Source organism: Nilaparvata lugens, chromosome 1 (assembly GCF_014356525.2).
Source record: "Nilaparvata lugens isolate BPH chromosome 1, ASM1435652v1, whole genome shotgun sequence".
In the NCBI taxonomy this organism is placed as follows: domain Eukaryota; kingdom Metazoa; phylum Arthropoda; class Insecta; order Hemiptera; family Delphacidae; genus Nilaparvata; species Nilaparvata lugens.
The window spans coordinates 48,977,827-48,999,114 of NC_052504.1; the positions used below are offsets into that span (position 1 = coordinate 48,977,827).

Consider the following 21,288-nt stretch of genomic DNA (forward strand, 5'->3'; position numbering starts at 1 on the left):
GGTGGATAAAATGTGGTTGACTACCTTATGCCAGCATTTTAATTATATATTGAAAACTTTGGCTATGCCTGCCGAAAGATTACCACAAATTATTTTGGAAATTTTTATTAGAAAGAAATGTGGCTGGTATAAGCATTGGCTAGAGTTGTGTCGGGAGTATGAGGTAGATTGGCCGGATTCATTGGAACAAAGAGATAGGTGGGTTGAGATAGGTCAGCTCCTGATTGATAAGATACGGGAAAGATTTAGTAGCGAATGGATAGGCAGACTGGCTTGGCTCACTTCCACTCAGTGTACGCAACTTTAAATAAAGATGAGACTTTAATAAGAGATTACATCAATGATAGTAATAAACGGCACTTCATTAGTATTATTTTCAAAACTATAGAGGAGCCCTATTACCACTCAACTTCAGGCTGGAAAGACAGGTAGGCACTTATAGATGCTCCATGTGTAATAGTAATGAATACGAGGATATATTTAATTGCAGGTACAAGTAAAATTTTGGCAGAAATAAGAAAAAATGGTTCAATCAATGGATATTGGAAAGGACAGATGTAATAGAGTATTTAAATGGTAAAAGTTTGAGGAATCTAGTGGGATATGTGAAAGCTGCATTAAAGTACAGAGGGGAAAAAATAAATGAGTTCAATTACTGATTTATACCTGAAAAATAAGTTGTAGAATTGTGAATATCAATTCAGAATAGGAAATTAGGTATTATTTCGATTTAATATCAATACTGCTATAATATTGTCTTGTAAATAAAGTTATTTTCTTTCTTTCTTTCTATAAAAGAACAATTGAGCATTCTCTAATGCTTCTTCCATGCCCTGCGCCCAAATTTCAGCTCCATAGAGCATAGCTGGAATCACGATAGATTCGTATAACTTTGTCTTAGTCTCCCAAGTATCAGATTTGAGCTTTGATAAGTGCAGCGGTCTCTACTTTAGATTTATTTAACACTCTACAACACATATTTTTGAAACCACCTGATGACTGAAAAACTACTCCCAGATAATTATATTCCTTGCAAAAATCAATTTTCCCCCCCTGACATGCAATACTCCCCATTTTATTAAGACATCCCTTGTGAAATGGCATTACTTTTATCTTAGTTTATCTTTAGCCCCAGTGATGCGCTAAATTCGAACAAACAAAGAACTTTATTTCTTGTATCTGGAATACTGTCTGCAAAAATGACAATATCGTCTGCATATTGCAGCATTGAAATATCATGATCCCTTCCAAGACATAGGCCCCTCAATCCCCTCTGTCTAAAAAACGATTCCATGTCCGATATGTACAATCCAAATAAGAGTGGGCTCAAAGAGTCCCCCTGCAAAACCCCCTTTGTCACCTGTATGGGTTGTGATTGCACTTTACAATGATCCTCTTCCTGAACTTCAATACTAAAGCAAGCTTTCGAATATAATTCTTGTAAGACTCTCAAAATATTTCTACTCACACCTAATGATCCCAGCTTATTCCATAGCCCTATATGAGGAACAGAGTCAAACACGGACTCATAATCCATGTAAACGGCAAAAAACTTTTTGCTTCTATTCATTAAATAATACTTAATAAGAGTGTCCATTACGAAAATGTTGTCTAAGCAGCTTTGATTTTTTCTGAACCCAGACTGGCTCTCTTCCAGTATGCCACAGAAATCAACCCAATGAGTCAGTCTTCTACATAATAATTTAGTTAAAATGTTCAAAATGCTATTTATAATTGCAATAGTTCTATAATTTTTTGGATTCGATAAACTACCTTTTTTGTGCAATAGAAACATTTTCACAAACGCCCATGACCCCAGAACCGTTCCTGTGTCCAGTATACGATTGAAAATGTAGGTAATGAAATCTTTCCATTTATTGGGCAAAAACCTGAAACATTCATAAGGAATACCGTCGGGACCCGGAGATTTACCCTTTGTTGTGTTTTTCAGAATCAGCAGGAGAGAAAATTCTTTCCGACAAAAGAAATAAAAGAAAAGTATACTCTGCTTTAACGCTATCTTCCCAACGAAAACACTTATTATCTTTAATCTCTCTCACACTGATTAACGGCACTGAGCTTCTCAACTGTATATTTGATAAAACAATAATAGGCAGATGATCTGACGTTAATACAAAATCAGAGATAAACATATCTGTTACCTTTTCTAATCCTTCCACATTCGTCCATATCATGTCTACAAGGCTGTTCCCGTTTGCACCATGGAATGTCAACTTAGCTGGCGAATCACTGATAGACCTACCATTCAGAACACAGAGGCCGTTATTCTCCATTAATGAAACTAAACTGTATGATGCTTCGAAATAATGAGATCCAATGTAATGCGATCCGCTTTGAAAGCCCTGATTTAAATCTCCTATCCTGACATTAAAATCCCCTCCAAAAACTACAGGGAAAGAGAGAAACAAGTCCTCGTATTTGAAAAAACAATCTTGCAACATTAAGAGGGAACTCTCAATTGTTTGAGGCCTTAAATACACAAAACAAATTATAAGCTCAACCTTATTAATAACTATTTTTACAATCATAACACTATCATTGGCTTCAATTAGAGTAGATTGAAATTTATTTTTAATAAACATTGCCATACCACCACTAGGCCTACCCCTATTATTTATTTTCTTGCTAGTTGAAAAAGCATCCATAATCATTTAAATAATTTAAGTTCGATTCCAAGCTAGTAACCCATGTTTCACATAAACAAATAACAGAAAAATTTCTCACAAACCTCAACTGTGAAGAGTCCAACTCACAAAAGTTTTTTATTCCATGCACATTCCAGAACATTGCATTAAAACAGTTCACTGCTCCGTCCTCTGCTGGCAATTTTGCTCTACCTCTCTCCAATAGCTATGGTTTATGGGCTTGTCTTCCAGCAACTCTGGCGCTCTGACGCATTGAACCAGTCTGCAGCCATCCTAGTACTCCCGGTCCCGGTGATCCTCTCCCATGTGTGTTTCTTCCTCTTCCTGGTGTGAAATTCTCCTTTGTTATCGCCTTCGTCATCATCCCCGAAGTCATAGTCATATGAAGCCAGCCTCTCTGGAAGTCATACTGATTTTTTGGAGTAGCTACTGCCTCTCTGCGTACTTGCACTTTACGTGAATTCCATCATTTACTGCCTTAGTGTTCACACCCTTATTAGCACCCGTTGAACTGGAGTTGTCCTGATTCACATCTGAGCTGTTCCGCTGTTCATTTTCCATCAGAAAACTTGGAATTTCATCGACGTTTTCCTAAGCAGATTGTGACGAGGTTTTCGGTGAACAATCCACCCCTTCAGAGTTGGGGTTTTCCACATTTAGTTCGTCAGAAGTCAAAAGCGAATGTTTTCAGATTCATTTGCTACACTTGGATCTTCCTCTAGCTTATCATCGTTTTTTAAATCACTCAGTGTATAGACTTTAGTCTACCATTAACAACCAATTTATCATATCGAAGAAATGCCCTATGCCCTTCTTCTTAGCCTCTATTAGGAAAATTCTAAGTTCTGATCTAATTTTCCTCACTCGTACTGAAATCTTCATCTATTCTAACATTTGTCTTTTTCAACTTTTTTGTAGATGATAAAACGTCCATTTTCTTTTTGAAATTGAGAAATTTTACAACTATCGGTCTAATGGTGTCTTTTCTTTTACCCAAACGGTGAGCTCTATCAATGTCTGCCGAAGCTATTTCTAACTGCATTACATCACAAATAAACCCGATGACAATGTGTTCAGTGTTTTCCCAACTCTCACTGTTCCTTAACTCCTCAATATTGTAGAAAATTAGGTTATAATGCCAGCTCCTATTTTCCAAATCATCGATCTTGTCTCTTAAGGCTACATTTTCTGCTTTTAATGAATTCACCTCCTCCGAAACTTTGTTCAGTCCTACCTTGATAGTTGTTATTCCTTAATTTACGGAATCAAAATAGTTTTTCAAAGCGTTTGTAGATTCTAGAATGTTTTGCTCTATCACAACCATTTTGTTCCACAAATCCTCCATACTAAGATTTTTTCCATCAGGTCCCGTATTTGGTTTCGATACCTTCAATGAGTAAAAGCACGAGTATCACACTTAACACATTTCCGAATAAACAATTAAAAACACTACCAAAATTAAAGTGGCCAGACTTGCCAAGTTTAAGCCGGCCGGCAATATGGCTCTTTCATAGCTTTTGGGAAATTCATTTTGACAGACTTAAATTTAATATGTGAATTAATGGTTTTACAATTACATTTTTTATCGAATTCAATGTTCTATTATCAATTCCATCAAATCCTGGAGCACTGTCATTTTGCAAACTACTAATAGCTTCAAGAAGCTCATCTTCATTTACTGGGTGAAAGTAGAGGGAGTGCAAAGTTCTTGTAACAGTTTATATTGTGATATGATTTGGTCTAGTGGTTTTCTCAATGAATTTATTATTGTCTCCGACATTTCATCACCTAGCTACATTTGTAAAAAGTTATCTATGTGGTTGAGCACAGTTTTTGGATTTTCCTTCAGTTTGAAAATCCTATTATTTATTTTAATAACATTCAATATCATGTTTCTTTTTGGTTTAGTCAGTAGCATCTTTGTTTACTCTCCACATTTTTTTATTTTTCTCTCCAGCTTCATATAATTTCTCTCCAGTAATATCATAAAGAAAAGAGTATAAGAAGATATTCCATGGTATAGGTCGTTTATGTTCCAAATATAATTTTGGTTTTGTTAACTCAAGCCAACTACAGTCGACTACTATCTATTATTACTGTTTTGGCCTTGTGAGAGAGTAAATATACGTCAGCACATGCCGAACTGAACCTCAAACAGTGCGGTGAACCGTGCATTTCGCCCTACATCGCGCCGTTCAGCGAACATGAGCATATGTTTCATAATGTTGAAAATCAGCTGTTAAACATTCGCCGTGCCATTCTCTGAACTGTTTGCCATGCCGCTTGCCGCTCTTTTAATTGTTCACCTGAACTTTTCAGCCAATCAGAGCCCTCGATTACAATTTGCGTGCCGCTCACTGTACAATTTTGGCTATTCCATCACAAGTGAAAAACATGCGAACACATCTGCAAACATAAATACAGAAGTATGCGCTTCTTCTTGTTTGATTAAATTCATGTTTTGAACAATTATTCATTGCCATAAATTGATAAGATCGGATAAATAATTTTTAATCCAAATAGAATATCTTCTGAAAAAATTATGAATGGCCCAAGCTACAATACTAAAATATTGTCTAACAAAAACTCAGTACCCTGACAGTTTATCCAATTCAACTATTCCATTCAAAATTTATAAACATCTTAGGCAATTATTTTTTACTAATAATCAATTTCATTGACTAATCATAAATTGACTGGTATGGATCTAGTAAATTTCATATTCTCATTAATTTATTATAATTAATTCTACAGTATATTCAAACTCACAAAGAGGGTACATCTTTGAAAAATAGAACATCAAGGGCCGGCTTCCGAGCTCGGGATTTTGCCAAGTTCTAGACTAAACAGCTGGAATCAGAAAATTGGCTTTCCAAAACAGGATGTAGTCGTAGTTTTCATGATATACTTAATTTTTTCAGTTTTATGAAACATTTTTCCTTGACACAATGAAATATTCCTAAATGATTCAAAATAGCTGAAACTTTACACTATTTTCTCTTTATTCTATTTTGTGTTCAATTTTCTAATTTTTCAATATTTAATTCAAATGTGGACTACTTCTATTTTGTGTTCAATTTTCTAATTTTTCAATATTTAATTTGAATGTGGACTACGACTATGCCCTGTTTTGTGAAGCCAATTTTCTGACTCCAACTGTTTAGATTCTAGAACCTAGCTAAATCTCAAGCTCGGAAACCAACCCAAGTCGTTGTCCATGTTTAAATTAAATTTCGAAAAACTAGAAAATTGAAAACAAAATAAAATAAAGAGAAAATAGTGTAAAGTTTTGAAACAAAACAAAGTGCATAAACAAAAAATCTGGTGTGGGGCACTCACACAACTTTGCTTGCTGTTATTAAAATTGATCACCTGACACTAGTGTTCTCACACATCTCTCAAGTCTACTATTCAAAGATCTGAGCCAGCTGGTGACAGGACAATAATGCTGGAGACACACGACGTCTGCTATCTCTCCATAGTGAATGATTTAATAGAATCAACAGTGGTCAACAGTTTGCAATTGAATAATCACATTTTCTCAAATTTTGAGCTTATTTTCAATTTTAGGTGAAAATGTTACTGAACATTAATATTGTAAAGATTTTCATGCTCAATCTTTTCTACTTGAATTTTTTTGTTTAAATTGTATCTGAAGCCTGATAATTGGGAATCTAAAATCAAACTTTGCCCCATTCATGCAAAGTTTGATTTCAGATCCTGAAAGTTTTGCAGGTATAGGAGTTGTTGTGGCAGTTGATAGAGCTTATCAATGACAATTTTAGGTATAAATTTGATCAAAATCGTTGGAGCCGTTTTCGAGGAAATGCCCTTACCTATGGTAATAGGGCAAGGAAAGTAAAAATTACCTTGAAATATAAATTCACTTGACAGATGATCCATTAATGAAATTGGAAAATATCCACCATGTGACTGCATTTCACTGTGTTTAAATTCACTGTGTGGTTTGCTGCATGGCGCGATGCATGGCCAAATGAATGGTTCGCTGCACTGTTTCAGGTTCGGTTCGGCATGTGTGGACATGCCTCGAGAATGGCATATTATGAGAGACTACAAGTGTCACATAGTTTCACAAACAATAACTACTAGAACTATTGAGTTAACAGTGAAATTTGGAACATACATGCCCTTTACCATTGGATATCTTCTGATGCACTGTGGTAATAATCTGACAAAAGTAATTGATAGTGATATTCACTCCAAAACTGTAGTATTCTCCACAGCTAACATCAACACTTCCAACTCAATCAATACTGATAGTCCATATTGAAGCTCACTATATCTTATCCAATAATTCATCAAATGTATTCCAGTTAGTGCTCAGCAAAAATAGTTGTTTGTGGTTATTGAATCTTTCCTTAGCTGTCAATCAAGTTATCAGACAAGACCAATCTTGTCCTCTGTCTACAGATCAAGAGAGAGAAACAAGGAGATGGATTTGCAGAACTTCAATTGACAACAAATAACATCAAACAGGAGCCAACCTTAGAGGAAGCCCCAACTACTACTGAGGTATGTAACAACTAATTATTGTTATTTATTTCTTATCATTGTTTCTGATTGCATCTAAAGCTTCACTGACAATACATAATACACAAAAGTAATCAAAAAGTGTAACATATACCATCTATACATGAAATCAGTAGGTAGTAAAAATGCAGTTTTAATATTAAACCAACAGGCAGTGTATTAAAGAGATAACAACACGTTGTATTGTGAGCAATATTATGATAATCCTAAATAAGTTGATTACCTTAAGGATATAGCTTATCTTACATTGAACAATGTACAATACAAACAATTTTCAATAAATTACCATTATGATGATCATTGGAATTTCTGCCTGTGATTGAGAAAAAGTCATTTTGAGAGCCTTGAAATTCGTATCTAGAAAAAGTTGCAATCTTACTAGAAATTTTGTTATTTGTAATATTTATTATAGGTACTGTACATTTTTTTGTGAATATAGACATCAACTACTTTATTTTTAATCATGATAAGAATAACTTGGAAAATTGTGAGATGGGGATAACATCCATAGTTAGATGTACATAGCATCAATCTGGAAGATCTGATAATATTGATTGTGAATGGAACTGCAGTTCTGGCTTGGTATCGCTTCTTCATGTTCGATGAGAATAGAAAGCTTCAGAATAATTTGTTCTCAGTTCATGTGATAATATTGAAAATATTATAAAAATTCATCAATAGCATTTGTTATATGTTTCCAAACAATATTTCAGAGTATAGAATATCATATTACTTTTGATTTAGCTTTATAATTTAAAGGAAAATATCTCAACAGAAAGTTTAATATGTAAAAAGAATAGTTTTTTGAATTGCACATAAATTTAATAGATAGAAAAATTCAATTTTCATTGCATAAAAAAAATTTAGTATGTTGAATAAAAAATTTATTATTATTATATTTTTTTTTTTTTTTTTTATGATTGATGAATTGTTACATTTAATTTTCACATAAAATTTCAATAAATCAAAAAATGTTCATTTCTTTCACTATTGACGCGGTTGATTTTATCAATGCACATTTTGGAAAACAGTCCGTTAAGGCACTCAGTATGATTTTCAGTTAAGTGTGACTCCAGTGTGATGACATCAGTGTTGGGCTGATCTGGATGCATGTAGTGTGGGCTGATACTTGTAGTTGACTGATGCATATCAAACTCGATACAGGTGACATCTCAGTTAGCATTGCCTCATGCTTGTAGTAGACGGCTGCATACCAAACTCGATACAGAGTCACGTAAATTTTGTATCATATTTGTAATTATACAATGTACATTTCAGGCTTGAAATGACAATGTAATTCGTTTTTTGGAAAAGAGATAGACGCTGCATACAGGATTAATTAGGTGAGGATTAATTTAGGTAAGGTTTGGTTTTTTGATACTTCAGGTTCAAGGTTTAGAGTTCTGCATACAGGAATAATTTAGGAGAGGATTTTTTTTGAATCAATTCTTTCATGATACTGTGACTGTTATTCTGAATTCAAAGTTGCGAACGTGAACATGGATGACAATTACCTCCAGGTAATGTAGTAGTGTTGAAGTTTCAGATACAAAGTCAGCAATAAGCGTTGGCATTGTTATTAGCGTATGTTTTGGTGTCGGCATTGGCATCGGCTTAGATATTGGCATTTGGCATCAGCATTGGCGCAGGCATTGGCATTGGCACAGGCATCGGCATAGATTTTGGCGTAGTATTGGTGTTGAATTGGAGTAGTTATTAGTGTAGGCATCAGCGTAGATTTTGGCATTGGTGCAGGCATCGCATAGATTTTGGCGTAGTTATCAGCACAGGCATCGGCGTAGATATTGGCGTTGGCATCAGCATTGGCGCAGGCATTGGCATCTGCGCAGGCATCGGCGTAGATATTGGCGTTGGCATCAGCACAGGCATCGGCGTAGATTTTGGCGTGGTTATTGGTGTTGATATTGGCGTAGTTATTGGTGTAGGCAGCAGCGTAGATTTTGGCGTAGTTATTGATGTTGATATTGGCGTAGTTATTAGTGTAGGCCGCAGCGTAGATGAGTCACACTAGTTCGAAAATCACCCAAATGTTCTTAACACTCTTCATGGCGTTCACTTGTTGCCGATTTCGAGATTCACATGATAATTATTTCAATGTTAATGTCTGTGCTGTACCTGTTATCTTAAAATGCTTATAAACTAAGAAGAAAATCTTGATTAGGCTATCAATACAATCTAATACACATGATAATTATTTTTAAGTATATAGTCAATAAAAATTGAAATTTGTTAACATCTTATTATACAGTCAGCAATACATAAATTGTAAAATATGGAGATATCAATTACAAATTTTCACTAAAAAAAATTTCATTTCCATCTATTCACTGTTCAAATATCAAAATTTAATCCATTCTTCAAAACAGAAATAGAATTTCATAACACCCTGTATCATTATCAAAATTGTAAAAAACATCAGATCATCACAACAAAAATAATTTCAATACATATTTCAATAATTTCAGACAATTGGTCTTCCTATTCACAATCATTTCATATATATCTGCATTTCATTATCATTTAGTATAACATTTCATTTATAGCAAGTTCATTTCACATTTATGATTTATCATTCAGGGTTTCAAAATTATTTAGTTTTAATTTTGTTCAAAAATTGTATAAAAAGCAATTATTTAATATTATAATCATCGTTTGTCGGATACTATAGTTTATTTCGACTTTTCAATGTTCTGAACACAAGCTACATTTCATGACAAAACTTTACTATCAATCATTAAACAAGAAATCATTCAAAACATCAATAATATTTTGCTTCAAAGGCTTTCAATATTCATAATTAATCATCTTTGCATCTATGGCAATCAACATTATTAATCATTATTTTGCATCTATGGCATCAACATAAGTAATCAACACAAAAAATATTATCTCATTACTGCCTCTCTAAGTCATAACCTCTGTTATTCCTTCTTTAGGCAATAATGGGTTTCCATCTCAAAAAACAATCACATACCAGCAAAATTCTAATCAACAAACCCCACTAAAAATTCTACATACACTCCAGCATCCATTTCAAACGATAATCAATCATATCAAATTTATAGAACAAACAGTTTTAAAATTTTGAAAAAGATATCAATTACAAAACACTTTAGAAAAATTTTAGCCTTTAACTCATTCCAATTGATAATAAACACAACATTTTTATTCAATGAAACATTATTATTCAAGTTAACTTTCATTAATACATCACATATATATGGCTACAGAATTCATTAATACTTTCAAATTTTGAAGTTTATTATTATAACAAAAGAATTTATAATTTAAAGACTGTATAATAAGTACAAACATTTCAAGATTATAATACAAAGATGATCAAGATGAATAATGGGTAAATAAGTTCCCTAAAAAATACAAAAAAGAGAAAAAGAAAACTGGGTAAATAAATTTCCTAAAACAATATACACAAAATTGATACACTTCACATAAGTGATACATGATAAAAAAATATATCACAAGCACACAATTATTTACACTACAATGGATAGATTTTAGAAAAGTTAGTTTTATCAACAATTTAAAGATTAGGAAAATAAGCTACTATTTCAACTTCTAATATTATTTCAGAAGAATACAAATTTAAATGACTATGGACAAGATTGGTTAAGATATGCATCATAGAAGAAATTTACTGAACATACACAAAGACAGGAAAGAATGAAATTTGAAAAGATTGAGGGCCAAGAAAAATAGGCTACAGGAAAGTAAAAATTACCTTGAAATATAAATTCACTTGACAGATGATCCATTAATGAAATTGGAAAATATCCACCATGTGACTGCATTTCACTGTGTTTAAATTCACTGTGTGGTTTGCTGCATGGCGCGATGCATGGCCAAATGAATGGTTCGCTGCACTGTTTCAGGTTCGGTTCGGCATGTGTGGACATGCCTCGAGAATGGCATATTATGAGAGACTACAAGTGTCACATAGTTTCACAAACAATAACTACTAGAACTATTGAGTTAACAGTGAAATTTGGAACATACATGCCCTTTACCATTGGATATCTTCTGATGCACTGTGGTAATAATCTGACAAAAGTAATTGATAGTGATATTCACTCCAAAACTGTAGTATTCTCCACAGCTAACATCAACACTTCCAACTCAATCAATACTGATAGTCCATATTGAAGCTCACTATATCTTATCCAATAATTCATCAAATGTATTCCAGTTAGTGCTCAGCAAAAATAGTTGTTTGTGGTTATTGAATCTTTCCTTAGCTGTCAATCAAGTTATCAGACAAGACCAATCTTGTCCTCTGTCTACAGATCAAGAGAGAGAAACAAGGAGATGGATTTGCAGAACTTCAATTGACAACAAATAACATCAAACAGGAGCCAACCTTAGAGGAAGCCCCAACTACTACTGAGGTATGTAACAACTAATTATTGTTATTTATTTCTTATCATTGTTTCTGATTGCATCTAAAGCTTCACTGACAATACATAATACACAAAAGTAATCAAAAGTGTAACATATACCATCTATACATGAAATCAGTAGGTAGTAAAAATGCAGTTTTAATATTAAACCAACAGGCAGTGTATTAAAGAGATAACAACACGTTGTATTGTGAGCAATATTATGATAATCCTAAATAAGTTGATTACCTTAAGGATATAGCTTATCTTACATTGAACAATGTACAATACAAACAATTTTCAATAAATTACCATTATGATGATCATTGGAATTTCTGCCTGTGATTGAGAAAAAGTCATTTTGAGAGCCTTGAAATTCGTATCTAGAAAAAGTTGCAATCTTACTAGAAATTTTGTTATTTGTAATATTTATTATAGGTACTGTACATTTTTTTGTGAATATAGACATCAACTACTTTATTTTTAATCATGATAAGAATAACTTGGAAAATTGTGAGATGGGGATAACATCCATAGTTAGATGTACATAGCATCAATCTGGAAGATCTGATAATATTGATTGTGAATGGAACTGCAGTTCTGGCTTGGTATCGCTTCTTCATGTTCGATGAGAATAGAAAGCTTCAGAATAATTTGTTCTCAGTTCATGTGATAATATTGTTAATATTTAGTAACATTTGTTAATATTCAAACCGAATGAGCAACAAATTAATCTACTTTTAGCTTGAAAATTTTCAACTTATCAGGAGTACAGTGTTATCATATAGTATCACAGGTAGGCCTACCCTTTTATTTTCTTTGATCACCTGATCTGATGAAATTCATTCCATTATCAGGGGTTAAAATTATGAAGAGTAATCAAACAAGAAAAAACACAAAAAAGGTATGAACAGAAATTTTGAATCTTCATTTTCACAAAATAAGGATAAAATGAAGGAGCCAGACACATAATATATCATCAAACAATATTTGAACCTAGAGTTATCAAGAATTATGTGGAACGTTGAAAAACTTGAGAATGAAGAAATTGAGGCAGACTTCAAAGAAGCTGTGCAAGCGGGATTAGCTGAAGAACTTGATAATATTGTGCAAAATAGAAATATTAATGAAGCCTGTAATAAAATAAAGAACGTAATGATAGGAGTCACGGAGGAAAAACTAGGAAAAAAGAAGCAAGAAAGAAATAGTGAATGGTTTGATGATGAATGTAGAGAAGCTATTAGAATGAAAAATGAAGCCAGAGAGTTTATGAGGAACAGAGACACGCGGCAGAGAAGAGAAAGGTATAGTGAACTGAGAAAGTGTGCAAGTAAGACATGCAGGAAGAAGAAAAGGCAATACCAAAAACAATACATTGAAAAAATCGAGGAATTGAGCATGCAAAATGAGGTGCGAAAATTCTATGGTAGGGTGTCTGTAATAAGGAAAGGCTTTAAACCGAAATTAAACCTATGCAAAGAAGGCAAAAACATCATAGGAGAACAAGAGAAAATCCTTGAGAGATGGGCTGAATACTTCCATGAAAACATGAACAAAGGAGACAAAGAAAACAATGAAGGCAATGACAAAGTTGAAATCATTTCAACAGTTCAACAATTGATAGAACAACCTAGTTTCCTAGAAATACAAGAGGCAATAAATAAGATGAAGAACCTAAAAGCTCCTGGAAGTGATTGCTTACCTGCAGAGGTTTCTAAATGCAGAGGACAAAGCTAACACAGAAGACTGCATGAGCTGATTTGCTGGATTTGGGAGAAAGAAGAAATGCCTGAAGAATGGAAGATGAGAGTGATTTGCCCAGTTTTTAAAAAAGGTGACAAATTAACGTGTGATAATTATCGTGGAATCACACTGCTCAATATTGCCAGCAAAATTTTTTCCACTGTGGTATTGAAAAGTATCAGTATATTATGAGGAGGTAATGTGTGAAGCGCAGTGTGGATTTCGTAGTAACAGAGGAACCATGGATCAAATTTTTGTAATGAGACAAATGATGGAAAAGTGCTACGAATATAGTGTTGATCTACATTGCATGTTTGTAGACTTCCGGCAAGCCTTTGATTCTATCAATAGAAATATACTGCCAAAAATTCTCATGAAAGTCAGAATACCACACAAACTGATAAAGTTAATTCTTATTACAATGGATGGTGTTCATTCCTGTGTCAAGATAGAGAACAGATGTAGTAGACCCCTTGCTGTAACAAGCGGTGTGAGACAAGGAGATGCCTTGTCAGCAGTGTTATTTGATCTGGTGTTGAATATGGTTCTCCAAGCTCCAAAGATAAATGGCAACATTACATTTAAATCGGACCAAGTATGTGCCTATGCAGATGATGTTGTACTCATTTCACGGTCGAAACAAAACCTACTGGATATGTTGGGAGTATTAAAAGAAGAAGGAAAGAAAATAGGCCTGGATATTAACACAGAAAAATCTAAATACCTCAAAATGATGGCAGAAGATAGACGCAGACAGATAACTGACATTACAAGTCTGGGTCAACAGCTAGATGGTGTGAGGGAATTTAAATATCTAGGCACTATAATCAATAATGAGAACAGGATACAAGAGGATATTCATAGCAGAATCTTAGCTGGAAATAGAGCATATTTCACCAACTTAAGACTAATGAAGTCCAAGATCCTTTCTCGAGGAATGAAATTGAAAATATACAAAACTCTTATTAGACCAGTAGTGACTTATGGCACAGAGGCATGGACATTATATGTTAAAGAAATAAATGCGCTGTGCATCTTCGAAAGGAAGATTATAAGAAGAGTTTTGGGACCGGTGAGAACAGCGGAAGGTTGGCGAGCAAGGAGTAATGCAGAGGTGAACATGTTCCTGAATGAAGAAGATATTGTGTGGTTCATCAAAGCGCAAAGCATAAGGTGGCTTGGTCACGTGGCAATAATGGGAATAGACAGGTTACCCAACAACTTGATGAACGCACAAATGATGGGGATTAGAAAGCGTGGAAGACCAAGGAAGAGGTGGCTACGGGATGTGGAAGAGGACTTGCATATCATGGGAGTGCGGTCGTGGAGGAGAAAGGCAGGAGACGGAGAAGCATGGAGGCAAATCGTGAGGGAGGCCAAGGTCCACACTGGACTATAGAGCCAGCAAAAGTAAAGTAAAGTAAAGTTAGTAGAGTTATCAAATTTTGATACCTCTGAATCATATTGAGAAGGCACACTTCATACTAATAAATTCTGTGAGCAGGCAACGAAATCCTAATTTTTTTCATGAGCTTGGTTAAATCAACAAAATTGTAATATTTTTTTGGAGAATTGAAAAGTGAAAATCTAGATTCAGCGCATGTAAAAGTAATTGTTTCGAGCGCCATAGTGTGAATGAGATGCAATGTAGAAAGCAGTACTATTACTGTTTACTATGATGAAGGGAGTCAGCTGCATTTCCCCTTCCACAACATCAAATTGAATCGCAAATACAAAACAATATACATCAATGAATTCACAATGAAAGTGGCTACATTAATTATTTGGCTCATTCTTCTTTAAAATTACTTGATTCAAAGTTAATCAGAGAAAACAAAAAAAAAATCAAAAAGAAAAACCCCTAAATTTTTACATATATATTATTTTATCAAGGAAACTGTTAGTTTTATTGATAAAATGAATACGACTAATATTTTAGTCCATAATGTAATGAATCAAATGACATAAGATTTGTTTTCCTGTTTACAAATGGTTATAGAGATAATAATTATTTTCCTGTTTACTTTTTACTATGGCGAAGTTCCCCCTTCCACAGCATCAAATCGAATCGCAAATACATAACAATATACATTAATGGATTTGCAATGAGAGTGGCTACATTAATTATTTGGTTCATTTTTCTTTAAAATTACTTGCTTCAAAGTTAATAGAAGAAAACCAAAAAATCAAATCGCAAACCACCTAAATTTTTACATTCATATTATTTTATCAAAAAAAAATTTTGTTTTATTGAAAAAATGAATGAAACTATAATTGTTGTCCATAATGTAGGAAATATAATATACATATAATAGAACTCTTTCCAATCAATGCTTATAGAGATAATTGATTTCCTTAATTACCTGCATTTTCCAACTTTGAGGGTGGCTAGGGGGGAAAGCTCCAAGGGGATTTATTGGGCCTTTCGAGATGATGACTCTCTTTTATTTAACTTTAATGACTCGCTTTTATTTAATTTTCGGACCAAAAAAATCTTTATTGACTGGGCTAGTATGTGTTTCATTCATTAAATAAATCTTTTTAAAAAGTGAGTCATGTGTTCGTTCATCTTATCTTCAGATTGTAGAGCACAAAATTTCGCCAAGAGGGATTTTGAATTGAACATTTGAATGGTAACAATCAGAAGATATTGTTCATCAAAAACTAAAACTAAAAATAGCATCAATTGAGCAGTCTTCAGCCTCTTTCACACGGCAGAATCCTGGCTCCTGAAGATCATATTACAGAAGATCATATTGCATATTTCCCAGCTCTCCTGTGCTTTCACATGGGGATCTTACAAATAAGCTGATGGATCTAACAATTACACCGATGTTTGCTCAAAGTATGACTCATCACTTTTTCTAAAAGTCTAAATTCCTTAAAAATATATATAGAAGATTTCGGATTTAGATTCAGTGACCCCAAATTCTATAAAGCTTAAGTCCCATTTTCAAAAATACCCGAAAACAAGGGAGTTATAGCTGTTTTTAATATAGCTTTCCATTATCATATGATTATATAGTAAACGTACAAAGATAACAATACTCCTGCCTCACGAACAAAGAGACAGGCAAAGGTTTTAAAAAGTTTTCAAACACCTAAAAAGTTTAAACATGGCCATTTTTAATTTTTAAAAGTTCAAAAAAATTAAACTTTGAAAAGATGAATCCAAATATAAACTCATAAATCATCAACCACTCATCACCCAATAAAGTACGAGGAAAAGGACACTGAGTTTCAATTGTCATTCAACAATCTAATTTATCAGGTTCAAATAGTTGAATATAACTCCAAAATACCAGTAAATATTTCTTTGCAACAATCAGAAAAATCTATTATGAACATATACAGTATAAACATTGTGGTGATCTAAATCGATCTATGGTAATAATAGGAACTGGAAGAATAAAAAAATGTCATTCCATTCCAACTAAAACGAAACTGATGTCTGTGTTTGTATTAGAACTGCTGAGTGAACTACTGAGCTTATAATACATACTGAGAAAGTCATGAATAGTCCAGACCAGCCTGGCGACTTTGATTCTTTTGACACCGGAATCTCATTTATTTTTATTAAAGTATGAAAACCATGTATCATAGTAAAAAGCAGTTCTATACTTAGTATTATTATATGAGTAGTGATTAACATAATCATGGCTTGTCGATTTTAGTTGCTGAGCTGAATCCTCAGTTGTAGAACTATGGACCAAGCACGAGCTTTTGCTTTCTATGTCATATACCGTTGACACAAACTTCAGCTTTTTTGTTGTTTGATTTTTGCCGTTCTTATGAATTCTGTTGAATCAAAAACATAATGATATTTAACTAGTTGCACTGAACCTGGTAGAATTCATAGGAACGGTAAAGCTTGATAGCTTGAATAGTGATCTGATATTTGTTACACGTTTTAGTCTAAGACATAATATGTCTTAGATTAATTTTCATCTGTTTTGTCAATAGGCAGGAAAACTTTGGTTTTTCAAAGTTATCTTACTCCCTTATTTTTGGGTAATTCCAGAAATCAAGATAAATATCCCACCAAATTTCCTACATGAATACAGAGTAAGTTGTATTATAATAGCTACAGTACATATGTACTGTATAGTACAGTACCTGTTCGTTTTTACCATATAATTATATGATAATAGAAAGCTTAAAACAGCCATAACTTCCTTGTTTTCTGATATTTTCGAAAACGGTACTTACACTGTAAAGAATTTTGGGTCGCTGAATCTAAATCCGAAATCAGAATCTTTCTATCTTCATTTTCAAGAAAGATAGATTTTGAGAAAAATTGAGGACCGGAGAGACATAGAATCACCATGTGAAAGCGGCGATTTGTCCGCTAGTATCTCAATCCAAACGGGTTTCTGCTTGCCTCGAGGGGAAAAGACGTGACAAAAGGCAGACGTTTCTGCCTCGGGATCACCATGTGAAAGACACAATTGGACTCAATGTACTTCGACAAAAAAACGTGAACACTGTTCAGTGTTCAAGTTGCACGTCTCCTATCATGTGAAAGAGGCCTTAGCGAGCAGACATAGTTTTTTTTTTTATTTTAGTGAGAGTAGTTGAGATGGTGTATGCAATAGGTAGAGTGCTGAGTTCAGTGTTTTAATTGTTGTGCGCGAGTTCAGTGTCCTGCGCTAAAAAACAGATCATTGCTGAATTATCATCTATTCTGGCTGAGGAATGTAAGGAATGTGAGGAATGTCGGCTCCCAAAAGACTGCCGACCATACTACTTCCAGAGTTGGAAGAAGAGGGGGAAACAGATGACGACACAACTATGAGTCAACTAACACCAGCTAGGAGTGTTGAATCAGTGTCAATGACAGGAAACTTCAACACTTCCCTAAGAATGGTTTCTAAAAACGAACCAACTGGAAAGTGCAAAGGAGCAGTTTTTGTACAATGCATGGAAAGAAGTCACTTACCAACAGAGTGAAGAGAGAGAAAGAATACATAAGCTGGAAAAGGAGTTGGAGCGAGCACGGTTGGAGATCAATCAGCTGAAAGAGATATTTCACCAGTATCTATAATGACACAGAAGCTTCAGTCATCAGCTTCAAATACCATGCAACCAGCATCTTCTAGAAGTAACAATAAATGTCATTCACCACCGAATCGGGAGGAAGAAGAGAAATGGTAGCATAAGAGACTGCATAAATTCTCCCTAAACAAAAGAAGAGAAAAATCCGTGACTCACCAGAAAAAAATGAGACGTGCAACTGAGTCTACAAGTATGAAACTGACAGAAAGGAAAAACAAGCCACCACCAGTCATATTAAGCAAAGTTCAAGAGTATTCTAAAATTAAAGAGGCATTGAAATCGAAAAATCTTAATTTCAGTGCCAACATGATGAACAAAAACCAGCTAAAATTGAATGTTAAAACTGAACAAGAATAAAGAGATTTAACTAAGATGTTGAATGAAGCTAAATAGAAATGGCACTCGTACAAAAACAAACAAACTTGTCCAATTAGTGTCATGGCTGAAGAGATTCATTTATCATGCGATACAGAGGATATAAAGAACAATCTTCTGAGCAGAGGCTTTAAAATAATCTGTGCTGTCAACAAAATTAAAAAAGTGAAGAAGGATGGAAAAGAACTTCGAAATCAGACTTCCAATGTCCGATTGAATTATCGAATGTCTGAATTATCATCTATTCTGGCTGAGGAATGTAAGGAATGATAGGAATGTCGACTCCCAAAAGACTGCCGACCTTCCTACTTCCAGAGTTGGAAGAAGAGGGGGAAACAGATGACGACACAACTATGAGTCAACTAACATCGGCTAGGAGTGTTAAACATAAAGACTCACTTAAACATTACTTAAACAAGAAGCTTCTGTGTCATTATAGATGCTGGTGAAATATCTCTTTCAGCTGATTGATCTCCAAACTCATTAAACATACAGACTCACTTCAAAATCAATGGATATAATGTTTACAAAACTATTCATCCTCAAAATCAAGAGGTGGAAGTGCTGTAATAGTGAAGGAGAGTATCAAACACCATGAAGAATTCAGTATTCAAAGTTATGAAATACAGCTAGTTGGAATACAGTCTACCAAAAAAAAAGAAATCAGACTTCCAATGTTCATGTTAACATTCAAGAATACCGAAGATACAAAAAATATTTATGAAATTAAACATATTTGCTACATGAAAGTGAAAATTGAATCAATTAGAAGCAATAAAATGATTCTGCAGTGTAAACGTTCTCAGCGGTTTGGTCATACTCAGACATACTGTTAACATGAACCTGTGTGTGTGAAGTGTGCTGGAAAACTGGACTATTTCATGTACCAAGGCCAAAGATACCCCAGTCAAATGTTTCAATTGTGCTGAGGCTCACCCAGCTAACTACAGAGGCTGTCTCATCGCTAAAGAACTTCAGAGAAGAACTGAATAAGAAAACATAGTTGAAAGAAGTAGCAGAGTATCACATAGGCTACAATCCAACAGAGAAACTTCACTTCAAAAAAGTACACTGGAGAAATATCCTATTCCCAAGTAACGAAACCCACTCCAAGCCTACAACAGGAGAGTCAACCAAAGCAGCAACAGCAGCAACAACAACCGGTTGATGTCAATAAGGTTTTGCAGGAAATTTTTAACAGTTTAAATATTCGTTCTGGACAACTTGACAGCTTGGAAGGGAAAAGTAAGAGTATCGAGAAGAAAACTAGAAAATGAATACTGTGAGCCAACAAGATATTAAGATTGCTTCCTGGAATGCCAATGAAATAAATAATATCAATAATAATATAAAACAAGAAATAGTAATATTTCTAAAGACACGAAATATAGATGTTTTTATCATCTCTGAAACCCATTCAACTGAGCAGACTCACTTCAAAATCAATGGATATAATGTTTACAAAACTATTCATCCTCAAAATCAAGAGGTGGAAGTGCTGTAATAGTAAGTATCAAACACTATGAAGACTTCAGTATTCAAAGTTATGAAATACAGCTAGTTGGAATACAGTCTATCAACCAGAAAATACTTGTTGGAGCTGCATATTTTCCACCATGTTACAATTTAAAGAAAAATGATTATACGAATATCCTTCTTCAGCTTGGAGATAGATTCATAGTGGGTGGAGGTTTTAATGCCAAGTATAAGGATTGGGGTTCAAGACAACTACCAGAAGAAAAGAACTCAGAGAGGCTATCCAGGAACTGGGCTGTGAATTCCCCTCCAATTAGAAAACCAGATGCTACTTGGTCATGAAATAACAGAGAAAAGGCAGATATATTTGCTAATCATCTAGAAGAAATCTTTCAACCAAACAACATTCAATCTGAAATTAATCCTGAAGAAGATATAATAGATGACTTAGATACAGAGATTGATCTAGTTTATATAAATGAGGTTCAAGAAGAAATAAAATATAATCTGAATACCAAAAACGTACCTGGGTTTGATCTGATTACAGGTGAAATCTTGAGAAACTTCCAAGGAAAGGTATTGTCATGCTAACATATTTATTTAATGCTTCACTTCGATTACAGCATTTTTCTACCATTTGGAAGGTGGCAGAAGTCTTTATGTTGCAAATGCCTGGGAAATGTCCTCAAGATCAAAAACATACCATCCAATATATCTTCTACCAGTAATTTTGAAGCTTTTTGAGAAATTGCTAATGAAGAGATTGACTCCCATCATAAGTAGCAGGAATCTGATACCAGCCCATCAATTCGGTTTCAGGCAGAAGCACTCAACCCTGGATCAAGTACATTGAATCACCAATGTAATAGAGAATTCATTAGAGAAAAAAATCGATATGCTCTGCAATTTCCCTTGATGTGGCACAGGCAATTGACAAAGTGTGGCATCAAGGACTGATCATCAAACTTCATAAAATTCTTCCCATTCAACTTGTAAAACTTTTAAAA

General features: G+C 34.1%; 1 protein-coding gene across 2 annotated transcripts in view; it reads left to right on the top strand.

Annotated features, from left to right (window-relative positions):
* LOC111049378 (gastrula zinc finger protein XlCGF57.1) overlaps window positions 1–21,288 on the top strand; it is a 52,777-nt gene that overhangs the window by 26,518 nt on the left and 4,971 nt on the right. For both annotated transcript variants that reach the window (XM_039435552.1, XM_039435556.1), the window contains 2 exons: window positions 7,098–7,199; window positions 11,540–11,641. In XM_039435552.1, the coding sequence (XP_039291486.1) occupies window positions 7,098–7,199; window positions 11,540–11,641 (204 nt within the window). The remainder of the gene's footprint in view (window positions 1–7,097; window positions 7,200–11,539; window positions 11,642–21,288) is intronic.